Source organism: Lemur catta, chromosome 7 (assembly GCF_020740605.2).
Source record: "Lemur catta isolate mLemCat1 chromosome 7, mLemCat1.pri, whole genome shotgun sequence".
Lineage (NCBI taxonomy): Eukaryota > Metazoa > Chordata > Mammalia > Primates > Lemuridae > Lemur > Lemur catta.
The window spans coordinates 85,055,708-85,075,183 of NC_059134.1; the positions used below are offsets into that span (position 1 = coordinate 85,055,708).

General features: G+C 44.3%; 1 protein-coding gene across 1 annotated transcript in view; it reads right to left on the minus strand.

The window, feature by feature from the left end:
• SLC1A2 (solute carrier family 1 member 2) overlaps positions 1-19,476 on the minus strand; it is a 50,636-nt gene continuing 31,160 nt past the window's right edge. The window contains exons 8-10 of the mRNA XM_045557813.1: positions 15,527-15,661; positions 4,514-4,745; positions 1-149 (exon numbers count right to left, since the gene is read on the minus strand). Coding sequence (XP_045413769.1) covers positions 78-149; positions 4,514-4,745; positions 15,527-15,661 — 439 coding nt within the window. The 3' untranslated portion in view covers positions 1-77. The remainder of the gene's footprint in view (positions 150-4,513; positions 4,746-15,526; positions 15,662-19,476) is intronic.

The following is a 19,476-nucleotide window of genomic DNA, read 5'->3' on the forward strand; positions in this document are numbered from 1 at the left end:
AGAAAGCTTGTTTATATCATCTTTTACCATAAGGTACGCTGGGGAGCTTATTCAAGAATTTGCTGAGATTCGTATCCTTATTTTTCACGTTTCCAAGGTTCTTCCTCAACACTGCAGTCGGCTGACTTTCCATTGGCTGCCAGAGTTACCTGAAAATAATTACCATCAACATCCAGCTTACAGGCCATGAACCAGAACAAAGCCCCATGGGTTATGTGGAGAAGCACCAGATCCAAGCTTATGCTACGTGACTGGAATACTCGTTTTAAACGGAGTTCCTTCCAAATTGATTTTGGACTTGTCTTGATTTGCAACATTGATTTGTGAATTAAAAAAAAAAAAGTCTAAGGCCGGGCACGGTGGCTCACGCCTGTAATCCTAGCACTCTGGGAGGCCGAGGCGGGTGGATCGCTCGAGGTCAGGAGTTTGAGACCAGCCTGAGCAAGAGTGAGACCCCGTCTCTACTAAAAATAGAAAGAAATTATCTGGCGAACTAAAAATATATATAGAAAAAATTAGCCGGGCATGGTGGTGCATGCCTGTAATTCCAGCTACTCGGGAGGCTGAGGCAGTAGGATCACTTAAGCCCAGGAGTTTGAGGTTGCTGTGAGCTAGGCTGACGCCACGGCACTCACTCTAGCCCAGGCAACAGAGCGAGACTCTGTCTCAAAAAAAAAAAAAAAAAAAAAAAGTCTATATTTGCTTTAGGGGTATTGAGAGACTATAGATGCTTTGCAATTTGGGGAATAATGTGTATGTTTTTAGGATTGTGAGGTGTCTAGCTACCCATAGACCCATCACACGTTAACATAGTCCTTAAAGTACAGTGCCCATGTGCTACTCCATACAACCACAGAGAAAACAATCCAGAACAAGGCAGCTAGTTCTACTCATGCATGTAAAAGGTTCAGTTGCAATGAGGCCAGGCAGATTTCATGTATGTCTAATTTTAAAATCAAAAATCATGAGGGGTTGGCTCTACCGAATAAGTTACCCCAGGTTTAAAAATTAAAAAGAAAAGGGGAGGCGATTAAAAGTCCAAAATCAGTGACAATGTATGTATAAACTATTTCAATGCAGGTATTTAACAATTAAATATAATTACCAGACCATCTATATTAACGCTTTGCTGGCTCAAAGTGAACTGAACCCTTACGCAGAATGGGAGGGTCTCTCCTCCACTTCTAAGTAGTTTTCCTAGCTTACCTTCTGTCTGTCTGTCCTCAAGGTCATGTGCAAACTTAAACCCACGACTGATATTCCACATAATGGAGAGACTGGATTTATGGAAGCATTAGAATATGGAGACATGACAAACGCAGCAATGTTTGAAAGAAATCTGACCTTCTTCTTACCCAAGTGGAAGTGAACTGCATGCAGCATGAGCACACACAACATGCTAGGAACAGAGAACCAAGTGCCCTTCACGAACCAAGCAAATGAAAACAAAAAATACTCACTCCTCCAATCCCTGTTAGCCACACGATTCTGCTTTTTTTAGAAAGATCATGCAATTAGCATTGACTGCTCCACATGCAGTTATTGTGATTAAAATTAAAAAGCTATTGCATAACTTCAAACTACTATTACCAGGCAAGAGTTTGAATCTAGAGAGACCAGCATAACATAACAATGCTTGAAGTGGTTAAAGTTTTGACCAGAGCTGCGGCAAATTTGTTTCCCTTTCAGTGAACTGTCGAGAAAGACTGCCAGGGACAGACTGCCTGAAGAAAGCTGCCTCTTCACTGTGACCTAAAATGTGCCTATTTCGTCCTCAGTAATGAGCCCGATCAATAGCAGTGCAAAATTATCAATCACAGTGTCGTGCCTTTGGAAGAGCCAGACGGCACTTGGGGGGAGGTGTTTTTTGTTTTGTTTTTTGTTTGTAAGTACTGGGGCCTATGTTTCAAAAGTAGTTGGGACAGCAGCTTTTTTTTTTTTTTTTTTTTTTTGGCATTTCCTTTCCTGGCTGCGCTAAAGAAAGCTGGGACTCCACTCCCCAGCTCATTCCACTCCTTTCTGCTCCAACCACCTGGGTAATAGGAAAGAAAGAAGGAAGTGGCATTGGCAATAAGTATTAACATCCCCCATCTCAGTTCTTAAAAAGTGAGCAATAGTGAGACTGAGAATTGACTACAAGGAAGTCGAAAGGAATGAATGGATACATGTGACCCAGATAGTCTCAGAAAGACTGTAGATTCATATCCATAGCTCTGCCTGCCTCCTCCCCATGGCAGTGTCAACACAGTTAACTGATTCAGAGTGAGAAGAGTCAACTTGCTTCACCTAGCCAAGGCTGAGGACCAAATAACCTTCACTTAGCTGAACCCAATCACTTCATTAAAAATGCAAACAGTTGAAATAGTTATTAAATCAAAAGGGGCCATTTTAATCATCTTCATGACCTGCTCAGTTTGACCACTGGCTGTCTAAATGCTAATTAACCAACGAGTCTGCAGGTGGTTGGTTGGGTAGTCAATTTTATAGAGAGACTAAACCTCTATCTTTTTGGAACTGTCCAACACAAAGCTTATCTGAAATATAGCAAGAAATAAACATGCTAAGAGGATACAAGCAACAAATATTTCTTCAGCACCTACAGCATGCCAGACAGTTTTAGGTGCTGGGACACAGTAGGATAACTGGGGACAAAGTCTCACTCCTTGTGGGCTTACTTCCTGGGTATAGGGATAATTCATAAACATCTCCCTTTAGAGTTTGAAATATTCTACTTTTTAAAATGAAGCAAATTTCTGCTGATATGCTTGGTACCCTTCAAGAAAAAAGAAATCCAGGAAGTCTGAAATCTAAAGATATCTCCATGCCCACACACCTTCTTTTTCAAAACACATCCTACACAATATTAAGATGCCTCTTGAGAAGCTCCAAAAGGGCCATCCAGCAATTAACCATGAGGACTCTTCTTACATACAATTGTGACATTTTAAAAAAAAATGTCTTTTTCCTTGTATGGCAATAATTTGAGTTCAGGTCTTATCTCCGCTACAATGTTGCACCTTGTTTTTGCTGTCCTCTAGTGCCTAATTCAGGGCTTTGTAGGTAACAGGCACTCAATAAATACTTGATGAATTATCAAAATATAGGATGTGACAGGAATGAGATGGGGCACTCACCTAAACCTTACAAGGCACACAGTAAGCACTTGTTAAATATAACAGAGCATAAAGCCGTTTATAAGAATGTTGAACTTGTTGATCCAAACTAACATTTTCATCGGGAATAATCCAGCTCGTTCACTCAGATGCGGGAAACATTAACTTTCCAGGAGAATGGATTATGCCCTTAGGTACATCTGAATTTCTAATAATTTGAATCATTTTCACTGAGTCAATTAATTTGTGCAATTGCCTCTTGATGGGTGGGTTCACTCCCTAATTTGTATCAGATCTCCGATCTGCCCACCCATGTACCTGATGTAGAGGAGCCAAGCGAAAGACTGCACTGGTCCACTAGAATTCTGGACCTATGTCAAAGTCCAATAAAGAGCATTGCATCTGTGTTGCCCTTAGTTGCCTGACAAAAACCATAGTATGTATTTGGAATGGCCCAGAAGTGACACAGGAAGAAATTAGCGATTAAATGTGACCTTGTCAGCAGAAGTCAAAATGGTACCAGATATCTGTGTTGGATTCAGATTGTCCTCAGTGGCTGCATAGTATCATTTTGGCAAACCAAACCCTAGAGTTGACTCTGCTCACCTGCCAGGGTTTCTCCAAGTTTGCTTCACTCTGGTCATGACACTCTGATTTTGACAATGTCAAGTTAGTTACAATGAAAGCTAGACAGAGCCCATCAAGCTTGATGACCTAGCACCCAACAGCTTGGAGGAGAGCCCAGAACATCCGTGCTGCAGGAAAGATGGCGCTGCCAGGCAGTGTGTGGATGTAGTGCTTTTTAAAAGACATCTCTGGATAATTATTTTGACGATAGCTATCCTTTAACTGAAATTGCTTCCTCATTTTTGGAGCAAAGTGACTTCCAGGTCAAAACTCACCCTTCTCACAAAAATTATTAAGAGAAAGAGTTGTGTGAAGTTAGGTGGGCACATTTTTGACCAATGCATGATACACAGCAAGGAGGAACACTTGCGCTATTCCAATCAAATGATGCTAGGGATTTCTCTTGGTGTTTCATCTGAGGAATAGAATATCTGAAAACCGCAAAGCTCTAGCAGCCACAAATTCTTGGGCAAAATATTCAAGAAAACCGATCAAATTAGTCAAGTGGGGTAGATGGGGGCAGAAGAATGGTTGTTTTACATCACATGGATGAAATAAGCAACTGATTGGCTCTTTCACTGTTAGACCTGTTGATTTCCCGCCATGTTAGACACAGAGTGAGATGATCTGGGACACATAGAAGCTCAGGTTACATGACTCTTTAGAAAAATAAATGTGATAATAATACATGCAGGGCTTCGTGTTTAGTTTTTGAAGAAATTGAGCATGCACTACTATATACAGGTCTCAATATCCATGAATGGGAAAGGTACCTTGCACTCATCTACTATGACAGAGTTGTGTGCAGCATAGACACACTGATTAGAGTTGCTTTCCCTGTGGTTCTTCATGTCATCATAAATGGATTGAGTCTTGGTCATTTCAATATCTTCATGCACTCGGTGCTGGGAGTCAATGGTATCCAGTTCAGACTTGGAAAGGTGGTAGACAATCCCAGCCCCAAAAGAGTCACCCACGACATTGACTGATGTTCTCATCCTGTCCCTGGGGACAAAGCACAGAAAAAGTTTAGGGAGGAGGCAATATGATGTGGTGGTTGAGAGGTCACGGTCTGGAACCAGAGAGACCTAGGGTTGTGTTTTGGCCCTAACCTCTTCCCCCTGCCTGATCTGGGGCAAGTTACTTAACCTTCATACACCTTGATTTCCAGCATGGCACTTGGAGATAACACTCATACTTTTCTCATAGGCTTGTGAGAAAATTAAATGAGATAATATATAAAAAGTGCTTGGCAAAATGTCTGGTAAATGGTAAGCAGCCAATAAACAATGGCAAAGAAAAGTAGGAGGAGGCAGAAAGAAAGAATCAGAGAGAAATAATGTGTCCAAATCTCAATTAATACCCATGCTCCAAACACACCTAGCTGTGTCCAGCAATCCCTCCTGATTTAAACAGTTCTTTGAAGACTCTGCACTATCTCAACTTACTTTATTTATTAGTTCTACTGGAAAGACTAACCGCCTGTGAACTCTCCCATCTTTCTATAAGACTGGAAACTAATCCTCCCTTTCCTCTGCACACCCCACCAACAAGACACAGCTGCTGGATAAGAAACCCAGACACAATTTTCTCATTGACCAATATGTGTTATGACTATGTGTCTGGATAAAACCAAAATACTTTGATCTTGCTCTCTCTATTAATCTAAAAAAAATTAAATCTTCCAGGGTATTTGTGAAACCAGGAAGTATTAAGAAAACCCTTCCTCAAATCCTGTGTTGCCAGTTCTGACTTGAAAAATATGATGGTTAGTAACTCTCCCTCTTAGAAGGTCAGAGCCAAGAAAGCTAATTAACTTTTTAAGAGTAAGTTGTGTCTTCTCATCCATAAGTTCAGGCCAAATCAGTGTGAAGAATCCTTTTGGTCACGTTTAATAGATATACAAAGTCCTAAAGGGAAGGGTGCTGGAAAATCACATGAAAAAAGTAAAAAAATATATATATAAAAGGAAGGAGGTTAGGTAAAGATGCTGCCAAGACATTCTAAGTCCAGGACATTCTAGACTTCCATTCAAATAATATTAGTTCCAGGCACAGTGGAAACCTTGATTCGTTCTTGGAACAAAGGTCTAAAATAAATTCTAGCTGCTACTATTGAACCTGTTTCTTACTAGAGAAAAATAATAATGAAACCACGCTAGGAAGAGTCTGGCCTGGCTCCCTTGCAAGGCCAGCTGTCTGCAAGGTGTAGGCCAGTGGTCCTTCTGATTTCAACCAGGAAGATGCTGTCCATGGGGGGAAAAAGACTGCTCAGAGCTGAATGTCGCTCTCAGGGGCATCTCTCCACCTGAGAATGCTCTTGCCCTTCTTCTGATTTGGAGAGTCTGCCTCAGGGTGATCGAATCTGCATGTGAATGAAGACTGGGTCTTGTGGTCATCCACAAAATCAGGCACTTAGATTGCGAAGAAGCCCCAGGAAAAGGGCACAAGAAGGAATGCATGGTAGTAGTTTTTATAAAGCATGGACTCTAGAGGCAGCTTGACGTGGTTCAAATGCTAGATATGCCCCTCACCTGTTGTACAATCCTGATCATACTGAACATTTGTGAGTCTTAGTTACCTCATCTATAAAATAGAAATAATAAAAATGTCACATACATAAGGGTTGTGGTGAAGATTAAAAAACACAACAAAGTGCTTAGCACAGTTCCGGACATTTAGTAAGAACTCAAAAAACGTGATTTAATGTATGATGTGTACTTTTAATATTACTATAAATTTTTATCAAGTCAATTCAAATATATCTGTGGCACCTCCTACGCAGAACACCCAAATGTGCCTGGTCAAGCTACTATCTCCCCATGAAAACATTACCCCTATTTATAGAACAACAATCCCCACGGTAACACTCCCAACTAACTACATGTGTTATTTGTCTAACACGTAGTTGTGGTCTACTTTGGAGCTATTCAACGATACTTTCAATCCATCCTGGCATGTGTCCCAAGTCATGTATCCGATACCTTTGACCAATTGTTAAATTCCAAAGATTGCTAAAGTCTTCAAGAGCAATGCTCTGAGTATCCATCGATCTCATGGCCCAGAAAAATCTGCCTGACTGGCAAAGGGAGAGACCAAAGGTAAGACGGTGGCAGTGGTGGTAATAGTGATGATGGTAGCTAACACTTATATCACACCTACTATGTATAGGAATATACTTTACAGATACTACCTTATTTAATCCTCATCACAACTCTGTAAGAGGGACTATTATTCACATTTACTAGATGACAAAACTGAGGCCTGGAGAGATTAGTGGCTTCCCAAAGTCCCGCATCCTAGCAAAAACGTAGCCAGGATCCCTCCCAGGGAACAGCGCTGCCTTACGTAGGGGCTGTGATGGGTTGGGGCGGGAGAGATTCTGAACATGTTGATTGTGAGGCATGCGACTCAGTCCAGAAGAGATGCCCCACAGGTGGCTGTGGATAGGGACGGAGGGTCAGAAGACCTATCTGAGGTGCAGGTGGTAAATCAGGAATCATCACATGGCAATGGCAGGGGTGCCACAGGGGTGTTTGCTTCACCACTGGAGAGAATGCAGAGTGAGAAGAGCAGACAGTCTAGGCTGGAACACTGAGGTCAACCAACATTTAAGGAAGGCAAAGGAATAAGAGCCTGCAAAAGTGAAAGGAAATTAGAAGAGTTTGGCATATCATAAGTAAAGGGAAGTATGTTTTTACAATAAAAGTGTGGTGAACAATGCTAGCTCTTGCCTAGGGTTCAGATACGACAAGGAAAAGAAGTATCTTTTGGTTTTAGCAATAAAGAGGCCACTGTTGGCCTGGCACGGGCAATTTCAGTACAGAGGTGGGGATGGAAGACAGCTCACTACAGGCAAAAAATTGAATGTGAGGTGAAGAAATGGATATTATGAATAATCAGCTTATTCAAGAAGATTGATTGAGATGAGGAGAAAAGATGGTAGATGGAGACAGGAGATAGAAGAATTTTGTTTTGTTTTATTTTAAGAGGTAGAATATTTGCACATGTTTAAGCCAGAATGAGAAGAAGCTAGTAGAGAAGAAACTGAAGCTACAGAGAACAGGGAATAATTGACAGAGTTAGGTCCCTCGGGAGGCCAGAGAGGATGGCAATCCAGGGGGCTGATGAAGGCCATTTCCTTTGGTGGAGGGACTCTATTCCAGTCACTACCAAAGAGAAGCAGTGAAGAGCAAGTTTATGAAGATAGACTTCTAAGCAATATGGCAGGAAGTTAAAGGAGATCTGTTGAACAGCAAGATGTTAATTTGGATTAAACTAAAATATCAGCACTCTACCATGCAAGGTTCCCTGGCCACAAAGCATACTGGGAAAATTCCCAGGGTGCCCAGACAGGACATGGGTCATGGCCACTCTGTATGCATCTCCCTTCCTGAAAATTCTGCAGCGTAGAATACCTTGAGGCTACCAGGGGGATGTCTGACCAGCTCTGGGGAAGTTTCACTCTGGCCTGAAGCAGGATATGGGAACTTACGGTTCATATGTGGAAAGTTTCTCCACAGGCAAATAGTTTCATATTCTCTCACAATCACCCCTGACCACTCAGGAAACCAAGTCTTTCATGTTGATCTCAGGAGCTTTAAGGCTACTTGGTAAAAACAAATTTTAGATCACTTGATGCTATCTTTGGGTCTGGATGCTGTGCATTAGGGAATGGAGATAAGAGCAGAATCTTGCATTCAGTGGATTCACTACAGTTATCCTTGGGGGCCACCAGGAACCAAAAATGAGAGAGGGGCTTGACTCAGTTATTTCACACTGAGTCACTGGGTCTGGCTCATTGAAAGAAAAGCAAGTGCCAAGGTGCTCTGTCTTTTTCCTATTTCTCAATCTAAATCCTCTAGCCGAAAGATGTAGGGCTGTCTGGAAGTCGGTTCTCACAGAAGAACAGAGCCAAGGAAGCTGGGTCACCCACAACTCATCTGGGCCCTTGTATTGGGTTGAACCAAATGAAATTGCAGTTTCTGTAGGTCTAAGAAGACCAAATATAGGCAATTTCATATGGTTCAACTTAATAGAAACAAACCATAGTGTCTGCCTCTCAGAATGTAGGGTGTTGAGGGACTATCTTTAGGGGCACCACATGGCAAAGGGGTCCCAGACATGAGGTAAGCTGGCATAATTCTGGGCACCCAAGGGCTAAGGGCGATGGGGTTAGTGAGGGGAAGGAGACCCACCTAAGCACTGGTGAAGAGCGTGAGTTTTAGTTTCCAGCCAGGACGGCAATTCTGGCTCCAGCAGGGCAAGTTTATCAGCGTTTCCCACTCAGCTTTCTCATTTGTAAAATATGGAAATTAACACCCACTTCCAAGCACATTTGAGAAGGTAATAGCTGCTAACATGTATTGAGTACTTGTCAACTGAGAGGTCCTCAACCAAACTTTTGCATATAAAAGGCTTATATGACACAAACAAACTGCTCATCATATTTCTATAATTAGTCCAAGTGAAAAGGGGATCAGATCACTCCCTCGTTTATTCCTCCACCAAGTCTTATGATACTCCTCTTTTTTTACCTAGCACACTGTTGGGATTTTTTGACGCCATTACTAGGCTACACGCTCTTTGAGTGCTGAGACCATGTTTTATTTACTTATGGCACAGGTGGGGTGGGGGAGAGTGGGGAGGTCAGTATGTGAAGGAGGGCAGGGCAGGAATGGATTGTTTAAGAGTTGAAAGCAGATCAACTCTGCAGACAGAATTGGGTTTTGCCTAATAAACATCTGGGTGGATGCTTTAGGGGTGAAAAGTTAGGATGCCAAGCATGATCTAGAAGGATGAGGAGGGAGACATAGAAAGCCCAAGTTGCTTTTCAGATGAAAATAAGAGAGATATCCAGAGAGCTGGGGGAAGACCCAAAAAAGATGGAGAACAAAGAAGCCCGACAAGGAAGGAAGGCAAGGAAAGGTGAAAACCAAGGCAGAGAGAGATTCTTAGGGGTGGGAAACACTAAAAGATTTTTTAAAAAGAAATGCCTAATATTAAATTTTTATTTTATTCCTGTGCTGCCTGAAATTATTAACAATGAAACACTTGAGATTAAATGGCAGGTGAAGGGAGGCTTTCTCATTTTCATTTTATTACTCTCCTGAGCTTTGCTCCTTCCCTTCCAATGAGTACACATTTCTTTTGTAATATATTAAAAAAGGGTTTTCTTATGCTGAAGTATAGCCTCACCCTACTCCCTTGATCTACAATTACACCGCCTAGAGCCAAGGATTCTTTGGTGGGAGAGAGGACGGAGTGGGAAAGGGGTCACATTCCATGGTGAATTTGATGCAGATTAGAGATAAAATAAGATGCAGAAAAGAGGAGAATTCACTGGAAGTGGGAAATCAGAGCAAAAGACTAAGATAAACATAGGCCCCTAGAATCCTTAGAGATATGGCTGATGTAGGAATTAGTTTTCTTTTCCACTAGACATCGAGTGGAGGGTAATTCAGGTTTGTGTGTGTGTGTGTGTGTGTGTGTGTGTGTGTGTGTGTGTGTGTGCACGCGCATGCGTGCATGCATGTGTGTGCCTTAAGTAAGAAAAACAAAACCCAGATTGGCACACCTGGAACATCCAGATCCCATAGGTTTGAATCCCAGTTCAGCCATTTAATATCCACTAAATTGGGATAAGTTACTTCTCTCTCAACCCCAATTTTCTCAACTGTAAAACGGGTATAAAACTATTAGCAGTCTCATAATTTGCTGTGACGTTTAAATAAGTCTCCAAATCAATTTTTGTTTGGATGAATGCATGAACTATCAACAGTTACTCAAAAGAGTAGACGTGCTCATATACCTACAGTTGGAAAATCCTGCTCTCCTTCCCTGTCACTAGTCCACTGCTTCTGGAAATGGGGACCCTGGAGACTGCTCCATCAGCATCACCCGGGGACTTGTTAGAAATGCCAACTCTTCAGCCCCACCTGAGACCTCCTAAATCTCTAGGAGATTTTGGTGCATGCTCAAATTTGAGAACTAATGCTCTATTCCCTCCAGAGAAGGATGCCCGTGGGGGAGCTACAGAGCCCTCCTGCAGGGCAGAGACTCTTTAAGGTCTTCCTTATAAGTGCCACCTCAACTATATCCCTCGATTAGCACATATGAACCCAGAAAAGATCTCACCAGCAGAGTCTTATGTGACAAGTGGGCCATAGGTCCATGTAGTTTCACTTTATTTTGGCTTTCCTTTTCCCATCATAAGCAGACCTAGTTATTTATTTCCTCTTCCTGGTACTGGCTCCCAATTTTCACTCCATCCTGCCACCTTCAGAGAGGGTGGGGTGTCAGTGAGGTCTCATAAATATCTACGAAGGGTTCCTTACACAAAGGGCTTGTTGGGCCTGGGAGAAGGTGCTGGTGTTGATCAGTCCTACCCATCCAGTGTTCTAGGATTCAGGCACTTTTCAGGGCTCCAGAATCTTGGTCTTCACCATGACATTTATATGGTGGCTAAGCCTGCCCATTGAAAAGCATCCAGAGCTTAGCAGGCAGTAATGAGGCTGGCTGGTCTTCAGCAGTTGGCAAACACCACAACATGTTAAATGTCACTACAGGCTTTGTTTGATTTTAAATTGAAAAAGTGTTAGAGTTATGAAAGTTTACAAACCTTGCCTAGAGAGGGAAAAAAAATCCCCCCTTTTCTTTTTCTCTGCTTGTCCTCCACAGACTACTTTTCTAGGGAATGGCCAATCACCCCTGCACTCCCATCTCAACTCAGACCACCCACCCCCCACCCAGCTTTCATACTAATGAGCACCAGACAGCCACAGAGCTCATGACCAAGAGCTGGTTTCCAAAACTCCTCTTGCTGGTGAGAAAGAATGTGGCACCATTACTAATTCAAAGCAGATCTGACCTAGCTACAGACATCCATGCCCCATTTTCCTAGGATCCTCTACCTTTCCTTTTTTTTTTTTTTCTTCTTAAGAGGAATGTTCACGCTTATTTGTATACAAACATCCATCACCAGCAGAATCCTACTCTAGGTCTGAAAACGAGAAGGGCACTCAAAGGCATTGGGCCTACACTCTGGCTTTCAAGCTGATAAGTTATTGTTCCCATTGTACGTACGATGTAGTGGAGTAACTTGCCCAGAGTTCTACAGGTAGTAGGTGCAGAGCTCAGACCTAGGGCTCCTGCCTCTTGGCCTTTCTCTCTCTTGAGCACACACCTCCCTCCATCTGGGACCAGAGCCCCAGAACTAGAGAAGAGCTCGTCATTTGCTCCTTTCTTTCCAGCTCCAGCCCAGGATAAGGTTTTCTCTTACATGATTTCATCAATATAGCTAATCCAAAAGGATCATCACTTTTTTTTATTATTCAGCCAACTCCCGCCTGCTGACATGTTTCAGCCCTGGAGTTAGGATGGCCTGTTTCCCTGCGCAAGTACAAGCATGTGAGCACCTGCTTGGGGTGATCAGCCGGGAGGACCTGGCCCTCATATTCCATTTGCTGACATCTAGGTCAGCAGCAGGCAGGGTTTTGAATGTTTCACAAAGCAACTCTCACCCAACAGGCTTGAAAGCACATGACTGCCAAGAAGACCAGGGCCCACAATGGCAGAACTACCGGGGCTGGAGGACTTCAATTCTAAGACTGGCTGAGACCTCGATTGTGCCCCATCTGTCCTCATTTAGGCTGTTTGTTTTGTTTTAATCTTGAGAGGAGAGGAAGAAAACAGGTCAAACAAAAAATTCTCTAGTTAGTATGTAGAACCAGGGGCATCTTAGTCCATTTGTGCTGCTATAACAAAATAGCTGAGATTGGGGAATTTACAAAGAACAGGAATTTATTTCCTCACAGTTCTGGAGGTTGGGAAGTCCAAGATCAAGGCACTGGCATCTGGTGAGGGCCTTCTTGCTGCACAGTCACATGATGGAAAGCAGAAGGGCAAAAAGAGAGCAAGAAGGGCCGAACTCAACCTTTTATAATGACATCAATCCCACCCACCCAGGAGGGTGGAGCCCTCATGGCCTAATCACCTCTTAAAGGTTCCGCCTATTAATATTGTTACAATGGGAATTAAATTTCAACCTGAGTTTCAGAGGGTTCAAACATTCAAAGCACAGCCCAGGGGTGACCCTAATAAATCTGTCTTTCCCAGTCTTTCCAACTCTGGACCTCTCTGTTCATCCTTCCCATGGTTAGAACTGCTTGGTACAAATTATGAGGCCATGTGGGGTGGGGTGAAGGGCTCTGACCTGGCTACACAAGCTCTGCCTCATGTCAGGCAGGAGACCGGGCCCTCCCCATCGCCAGTGTCCTTATCTGTGACATATGCTGCAGGGCATGCTGAGGATTAAATGAACCCGATAGTGCTCACCAAATGTCAGCTCCTGTTCCTCATTCCTGATTAGATCAGTGCATTTTTTCCCACTCAAAGGCATTTGTATTATAACAGGGGGCAGCCTTTGGAATAGTACTTTTTACAAAGATGGATCTCTAAAGGCGGTTTCAGGCTTCAGAAATAAGTGCAAGAAGAGCCGAGGTGATGTAGTCACAGCAGGCAGGACCCTAATGACAACATGAGTTGAGGGGGCTTCAGAAGGCAAAGAGGCAAGGGGGACATGGTATAAATAAGCAGCAGGTCCCAGGGAGCAGGTGGCATTGGGATGGCTTCCTGAGTCTTTCTTCTTGTGCGGAGAGGCCCTGATTATCAGCCGGCAACTGCGGTTCAGGTGAGCTCCGTCCTCAGACCACTGCCAATGTCTTCATCTCCCCTTCGACCCCTCCCTGTCCAAATCCTACCGCATGCCCATGTCTCCACCATCCTGTCATCCTCTCCCAAACCTTCCCGCCCACACCCCACCATCCAGTCCCGGCTGCCTTTCTGAACAGATGTCACGGGAAAGGCTGCCCCTTGGGGCCAACACAGGGCACAGAGACGACCAAGCTAGCAGGGAAGGGCCCCAGCACCTCACTCTCGCCACCGAGACACTGTCAGGGACAGATGTGAGGTTACTTAGTTTGCTTTTCTCCTTCGTGCTAAAGGCATTTCCAGAGCACTTTTCTGATGATGAAAGAGCCAGGCAGGAAGACCCAGGACCTTCCTTGCAGCCCTCCTGAGCTGAGCAGACCACGCTCAGGGAGCCACTTCTTATCTCTAACCTAAGCCCCACTGGCTGCACCAACAGCAGGCCCGTCTCAGGGTGAGACCAGGTTTCCTTCTAGCCGTCCCAGTGTCCTTCCCTCCAGCCACTCACGTTTTTCTCTCTTTAGAAGGCTGGGGGTAGGGAGAAAGAACAAACTCAAGTTCATAAAATGTGGCTTATGGCTCTCAAAATCTATGCCAGTAAATTTCAGAAAACTTGCCACCGGCGTGTGAGGCAGCTTGAAAGGTAAAAGTGTGGGCAGCACTTTGGCCATGGCCCTCTGTGCCAGCACTTGTCACTCTGATGTTGATGCCCCTGGCATCATCCAAGGCCCTATCATTCAACTCCAAGACCAGACAGGAGGCATCACAGCACATCTCCTAGAACATCAGAGCCCCATGGGGAGAAAGCAGCCTTCCCAACCTTCTTACTGGAGACCATCTGGCTAGACCTGCCCACCTTTGGGGATGAGCAGTGAGTCTTCCACACAAGGAAAATGTCCTTCCCTGGGAAAGGGAGCTGGGCTACACATGCATGGTCAAGTTCAGGCTGTTCTTCGTGGCCTTCAAGGCTGCCCACCTTGCCTCACCCTTCACCCATCCCTGCCTCCAACAACACTAGACCACTCATACGTCCACACTATTTGTACCCTTCATGCAGGCTGCCCTTGGTGGGAATGTTTCCTCTTCCACCTGTGGATAGCCGGTAACTTCCATCTATCAGTGGTGATTCAGCTCAGCTACCCTGCCTTTGGAAGCTTGAATACAGCCATGAATGCAAACAGGGAGTGCTCCAAAGCCACGCAGACCTAGGGTTGACTCTCTGTTCATTCCCGAGACACTTTACCTCTCGAAACCTCAGTTTTCTCATCTGTTAATATAAAGTGGGAGTAGTGACACTAGGCTTGGAGGATTGTTATAAGAGGAAAATGCAGAGTGCTCAGTGTAGTAGCTGGCACTTCGTGAGTACTGAAGTTAGGTAGCCATTTCCATTGTTTCCTGAGATTCTCCATTATGCTCTTCCATCCTAGTCCAGGATGGAACCTCTCTCTACCACTGTGTTTTTATGTGTGTGCTATTTTTTAATCTACTCTAGCGAAGTGTGATTTATATACAATGAAATGTACCCATTTTAAGTACATGGTTTGATGAGTTTTGACAAATGTAGATACCTGTGCACACCTATAGATATAACACACTTTTATCACTCCTAACAGTTTCCTCGTGTCCCTTCCCAGTTAGTCCCCATGCCTCCAACCCTAGCTCCAGGCAACCAATGATCTCTTTCTATTGCTCTACATTCTATTGTCTTTCCCTAGAGTGTCACATAAATGGAATCATACAATACATATTCCTTTGTGTCTGCCTTGGTTCACTCAATGCTCTCAAATGTTCTGAGAGTCCTTGCGTGCATCAATAGTTGGTTCCTTATGACCATACTTTTAACTTGGTATTATAATCTATCTGATTCCGGCACTAGACTGTGAGGTCCTCAAAAATTCCATCCTCTTCTTTGGTTCCCAAGTAGGCACTCAGTACATGCGAGAGGGAGGGAAGGAGAGGGGACGCGAGGGAGTTGTCATGGGGACTGGCTGAGATCTTGGCTGCAACCTTGCCAACAATCCCCCCCCCCGGGAGGCAGCACTCGCCATCCCCAACAGAACCCCGTCCGTGGGCACTTACAGCAGCCAGTCTACAGCCACCAGCAGGCTGATGTCCTCCGTCGGCAGGCCCACGGCCGTGAGAATGAGGAGCATGGTGACCAGCCCAGCGCTTGGGATGCTGGCTGCGCCGACACTCGCCAGGGTGGCCGTGAGACTGTGAGAACAGAAAAGACCAGGTCATGAGAAGAGAAGGGACCATCCCTGGCAATTTTAAACTCTAATTTTCTTGTAACTATAAAATCGCTTCCCACTCCAACTGCTAAGGAGTAGAGAAATCTAAATTTCCAAGACCCAGGAACTCAGGTCTGTTTGGATTCTGTTCTGCTGTGATGGAAGCTTATAAATTCATGAATCGCAGCCTTATCCTTGTCATGATATCCAATTAGCCCTGTGCATCTCGGGGCTCACATAAGGTAAGCGTGGCTTTAAAAACAGGCAAGGAAATACTAACAACAACAACAAAATCACCCTTAATCTTCCCATGGGAACAGACTGCATTCATTTCTACTGATGCCCTTATGTCTCTGCAAGCACCAGAGACTCTTGGGCTACGTGGCAAGGGTCTGAGAAGCCCACTGCCAACGTTCATTTGACAACTCAGAATAGCAAATATCCAGACCCAACTGAGTGGCCATCAGGAGAACAGATCAACGGATTCCACATGACATTAAGCTTCCAACACCTGGACGTTTCACCATGGGCTGGAAAACACATTATTCAGAAACAGAGTGCCAAGAAATGATAATGAAATAGCGAAAGGCTTTCTTTCTGAAGCAACTCATCAGTTTCTTTCCAAGCAATGCCAGGGGCACACCCAGCACCATTCTGAAGTTTGTCTGTGGGAGAGGATTAATCTAGGGTACATGTGCCTTATCGAGACACCATTGGGGGACAGAGGGGTGGCTGTGGTCCAGCAAAGGGCAGTGACTTTTTTCCTCTCTTTTCTGGATGCCATTTATACAAGCTGTCACATCCAAATGCAAGGGTACTTTTGAAAGTATGGATTCCCAAGTTGGTTTGGTGGATTCTGAAAAGAAAAGAAGGCTGCTTTCTTTGTGGTTAGGAAATTCTAGAGTTTCCAGAGTAGGCACTCAAGCTCCACCCTGAGAGACAGCCTCCCAAAGTGTTTTAACCAAATCTGGGCCATCGGTATAACCAAGCACAGAATCCCGGGGTCTTACAGTTGCATCGGACCTGAATTTACCTAACCTTACATTGGAGGAAAGGAAGGCCCTTGGAAAGCCTGTGATTTGAGCTGTTTTTTTCCAGATTGCTACCCTTCCCAAATTTAGGCCTGTGCTGGTATGGACACCTCCCCTGGGTGTGACCTACGGACCCTGTCTATGCCTTCCGCCTGTCCCACCAGTGTGTAGCTGGTGTCGGGGTTCAAAGAACTCCATTTCCCTTGAACCCATCTGGGTCACAGGAGGTACTTTTATCAGTGAAAGTTCTGCAGTTGAACAGCCTGGGTTCAAATTCCAGCTCTGCTACTTATTAACCAAACGTCTATAGGCAACTGAACCTCTTTGCGCCTTGATTTCCTCCTCTGTGAAAAGGAGAGAACAATGGCATCTCCCTCATGCGGGAGTCAGGAGCTTTCAGGAGCTAATACAAAGCATGTAGGGGAGGCCAGGCACATGTAACCCCAGTAAATGAGAATTGTTATTCTCACCGGGAAATCCAGGCAGGGCCAGGCTGAAAACTTCCCTAAAGCCCCACGAGCTGGGAGGTGGGAATTCTCAGCCATTTGACCAAGACAAACAGAACACCAGGGAAGGGGAACTTCCCAAGTTCCAACAGTCTTGGCCTCAACTGTTTTATTTACAGCATCAGTTGCTTCTGCTATGAGTCACTCTTGCATGTCCCTCTGTGCTGCGGCCACATTATCCGGTTATCTTTCCGCCGTGTGAGACAAAACCCTATAAAGAGAATTCCTCCTGGAAGTTGGCTCCCCCTGTGTTCCTCCACCCCAGGAATACCCCACCCTCCCATGGGCAGAGTCTGCGGAATTCTCAGCCCTGCAACAGCTCGTGGGCAGTGACTTCCCCTCTGTCCCAGCATCCTCCTCTGCTTTGTCTGACTTTCCATTCCTCCGGTTCCTGAAACCTGTGCAAGGTACTAGACACACAACTTCAGGGCAGAACCTTACAGCAACCCCATGAGGAAAGCACGGATTGGGTGGGTGGAGCAACTTAGGGTCACACGGCTTGAACATGGTCTTCTGGGATTTGAACTCTAATCCGCTTATCCCAGCACCATGCTAGCTCCTGCTGCCCTGATCCCTCCCCACACTGAAAACTCTGTGAATTAATAAACATGCTGAGAATGCCTCATCACTGTTCTCCGGCATGCAGGGAAAGGAGAGGACGAGGAATTTATCTGGAAGCACAGCATGAAGCTAGACTTGGCTATCTTCCTCCAATTCAATTGCAGGCAGTGAACGACACACGCCCGTGGTGGGTCCTCCCAGACGCAGCCCTTGTGGTGTCTCTGGTTAAAGAGGACTTGGCTGAACTTGCCCAGGGGCCAACCTTACCCTTTGCCAAGTGAAAATCCTCAGTAGTAGCATTGTTAATGTAAAATAAACCCTATGTAGATAAATTTATAGAATTCATGCACAATCCTAATCACTTAGTCACTGGTCCATTTTCCCGTGTCTAAGTTCCCATCTAATAGCGTGGACTTGATGGGAAGCACAGTTGCCAGCAATGCCAAGAATTGAGGGCTGGAAGTCATCTTTGCCTGACAAACGGCTTCATTAAGAAGCTCTTTCCATCTGTGAATTTTAAAGCAAGTAACGTTACAGTCTCACGTCATGTCTATGAGATATAGAAGGCTTGACACTGACTTGAAGCATGTTTTCCAATGTCAGTAGCATCACAGTACTCACTGCATCACTGACAGATTTTTTTTAATCTTTTAGGAGTATCATTGTATTTTACTGGACACCAACAATAGTAACAATACTGGTAGCTAATGTTTATTTACAGCTGACCATGAACAAGACACAATGCTCTCAACCACCCTAGAGTGTGTGATTATTGTTCCCATTATACAGATGAGGAAACTGAGGCTCCCGTATACTACATACTTCATAGGGTGGTTGTGAGGATCACATTACATATATAAATTAATATATGCAACCCAATAATATAGTATAGTAGGGGCAGTGTGTGTATAGTTAAAAGCACAGACCCCAGAGTTAGGTGGCCTGGGTTCCAATCCCATTTCTACCACTTACAGTGTGATCTCAGGCAAGTTACTTCACCTTACTTGCTTCATTTTCTCCCTCTGTAAAATGCAGAACCCAATACCTACTTTTTAGGGCTGTTTGTAGGATCACAAGTTAAAAGCCTTAATAAATGGAAGCATAATCACTACTTGGAAACCTAAATTTTAGGTCTTCCTCTAGATGGCTGTGTGTGACCTATTCTCCGAGCCGCAGTTTACTTTTCTACTAGATGAGATGGTTTGCCAAGAGATTCTCTAGGAAATTTTTCAGATAATGCATTCTAGCAGCTTAAAAAAATGTGATTATTATTTGATATTTTCATATTGTGTGTGTTTATGTGTTAGACATGGCGAGTTTTTCTTTTCTCTATTTGCTGACTTAGTTGCTGAACTGAACTCAGATGCATATGGCATGCTCATTAAGTCTTTCGGAATGGTTATGAGGACAGAGAAGAAATATGTGTTCCAACAAAAATGTCCCTGAGCTGGTTGAATACCTCAGAGCTAGGCAGATCAAGCACAGACTCTAAAGTGTCATTCCAGGGCAGTATCAGCCCCTAGAACACGGGGTAGACGTGGCTAAGTGTCAATCTCCAGCATTATGACAAACGCTGGGCAGTCCCTGAGTTTGGACTTTTTAATAATCTGAGCATGTAGAGAAATCAGACCTGAAAAGAACCTGCCTTTTAGAAGAAGTCTCCTAAAATGGGCCCTAGGCCACTAAAAGCTTCCCAGAAA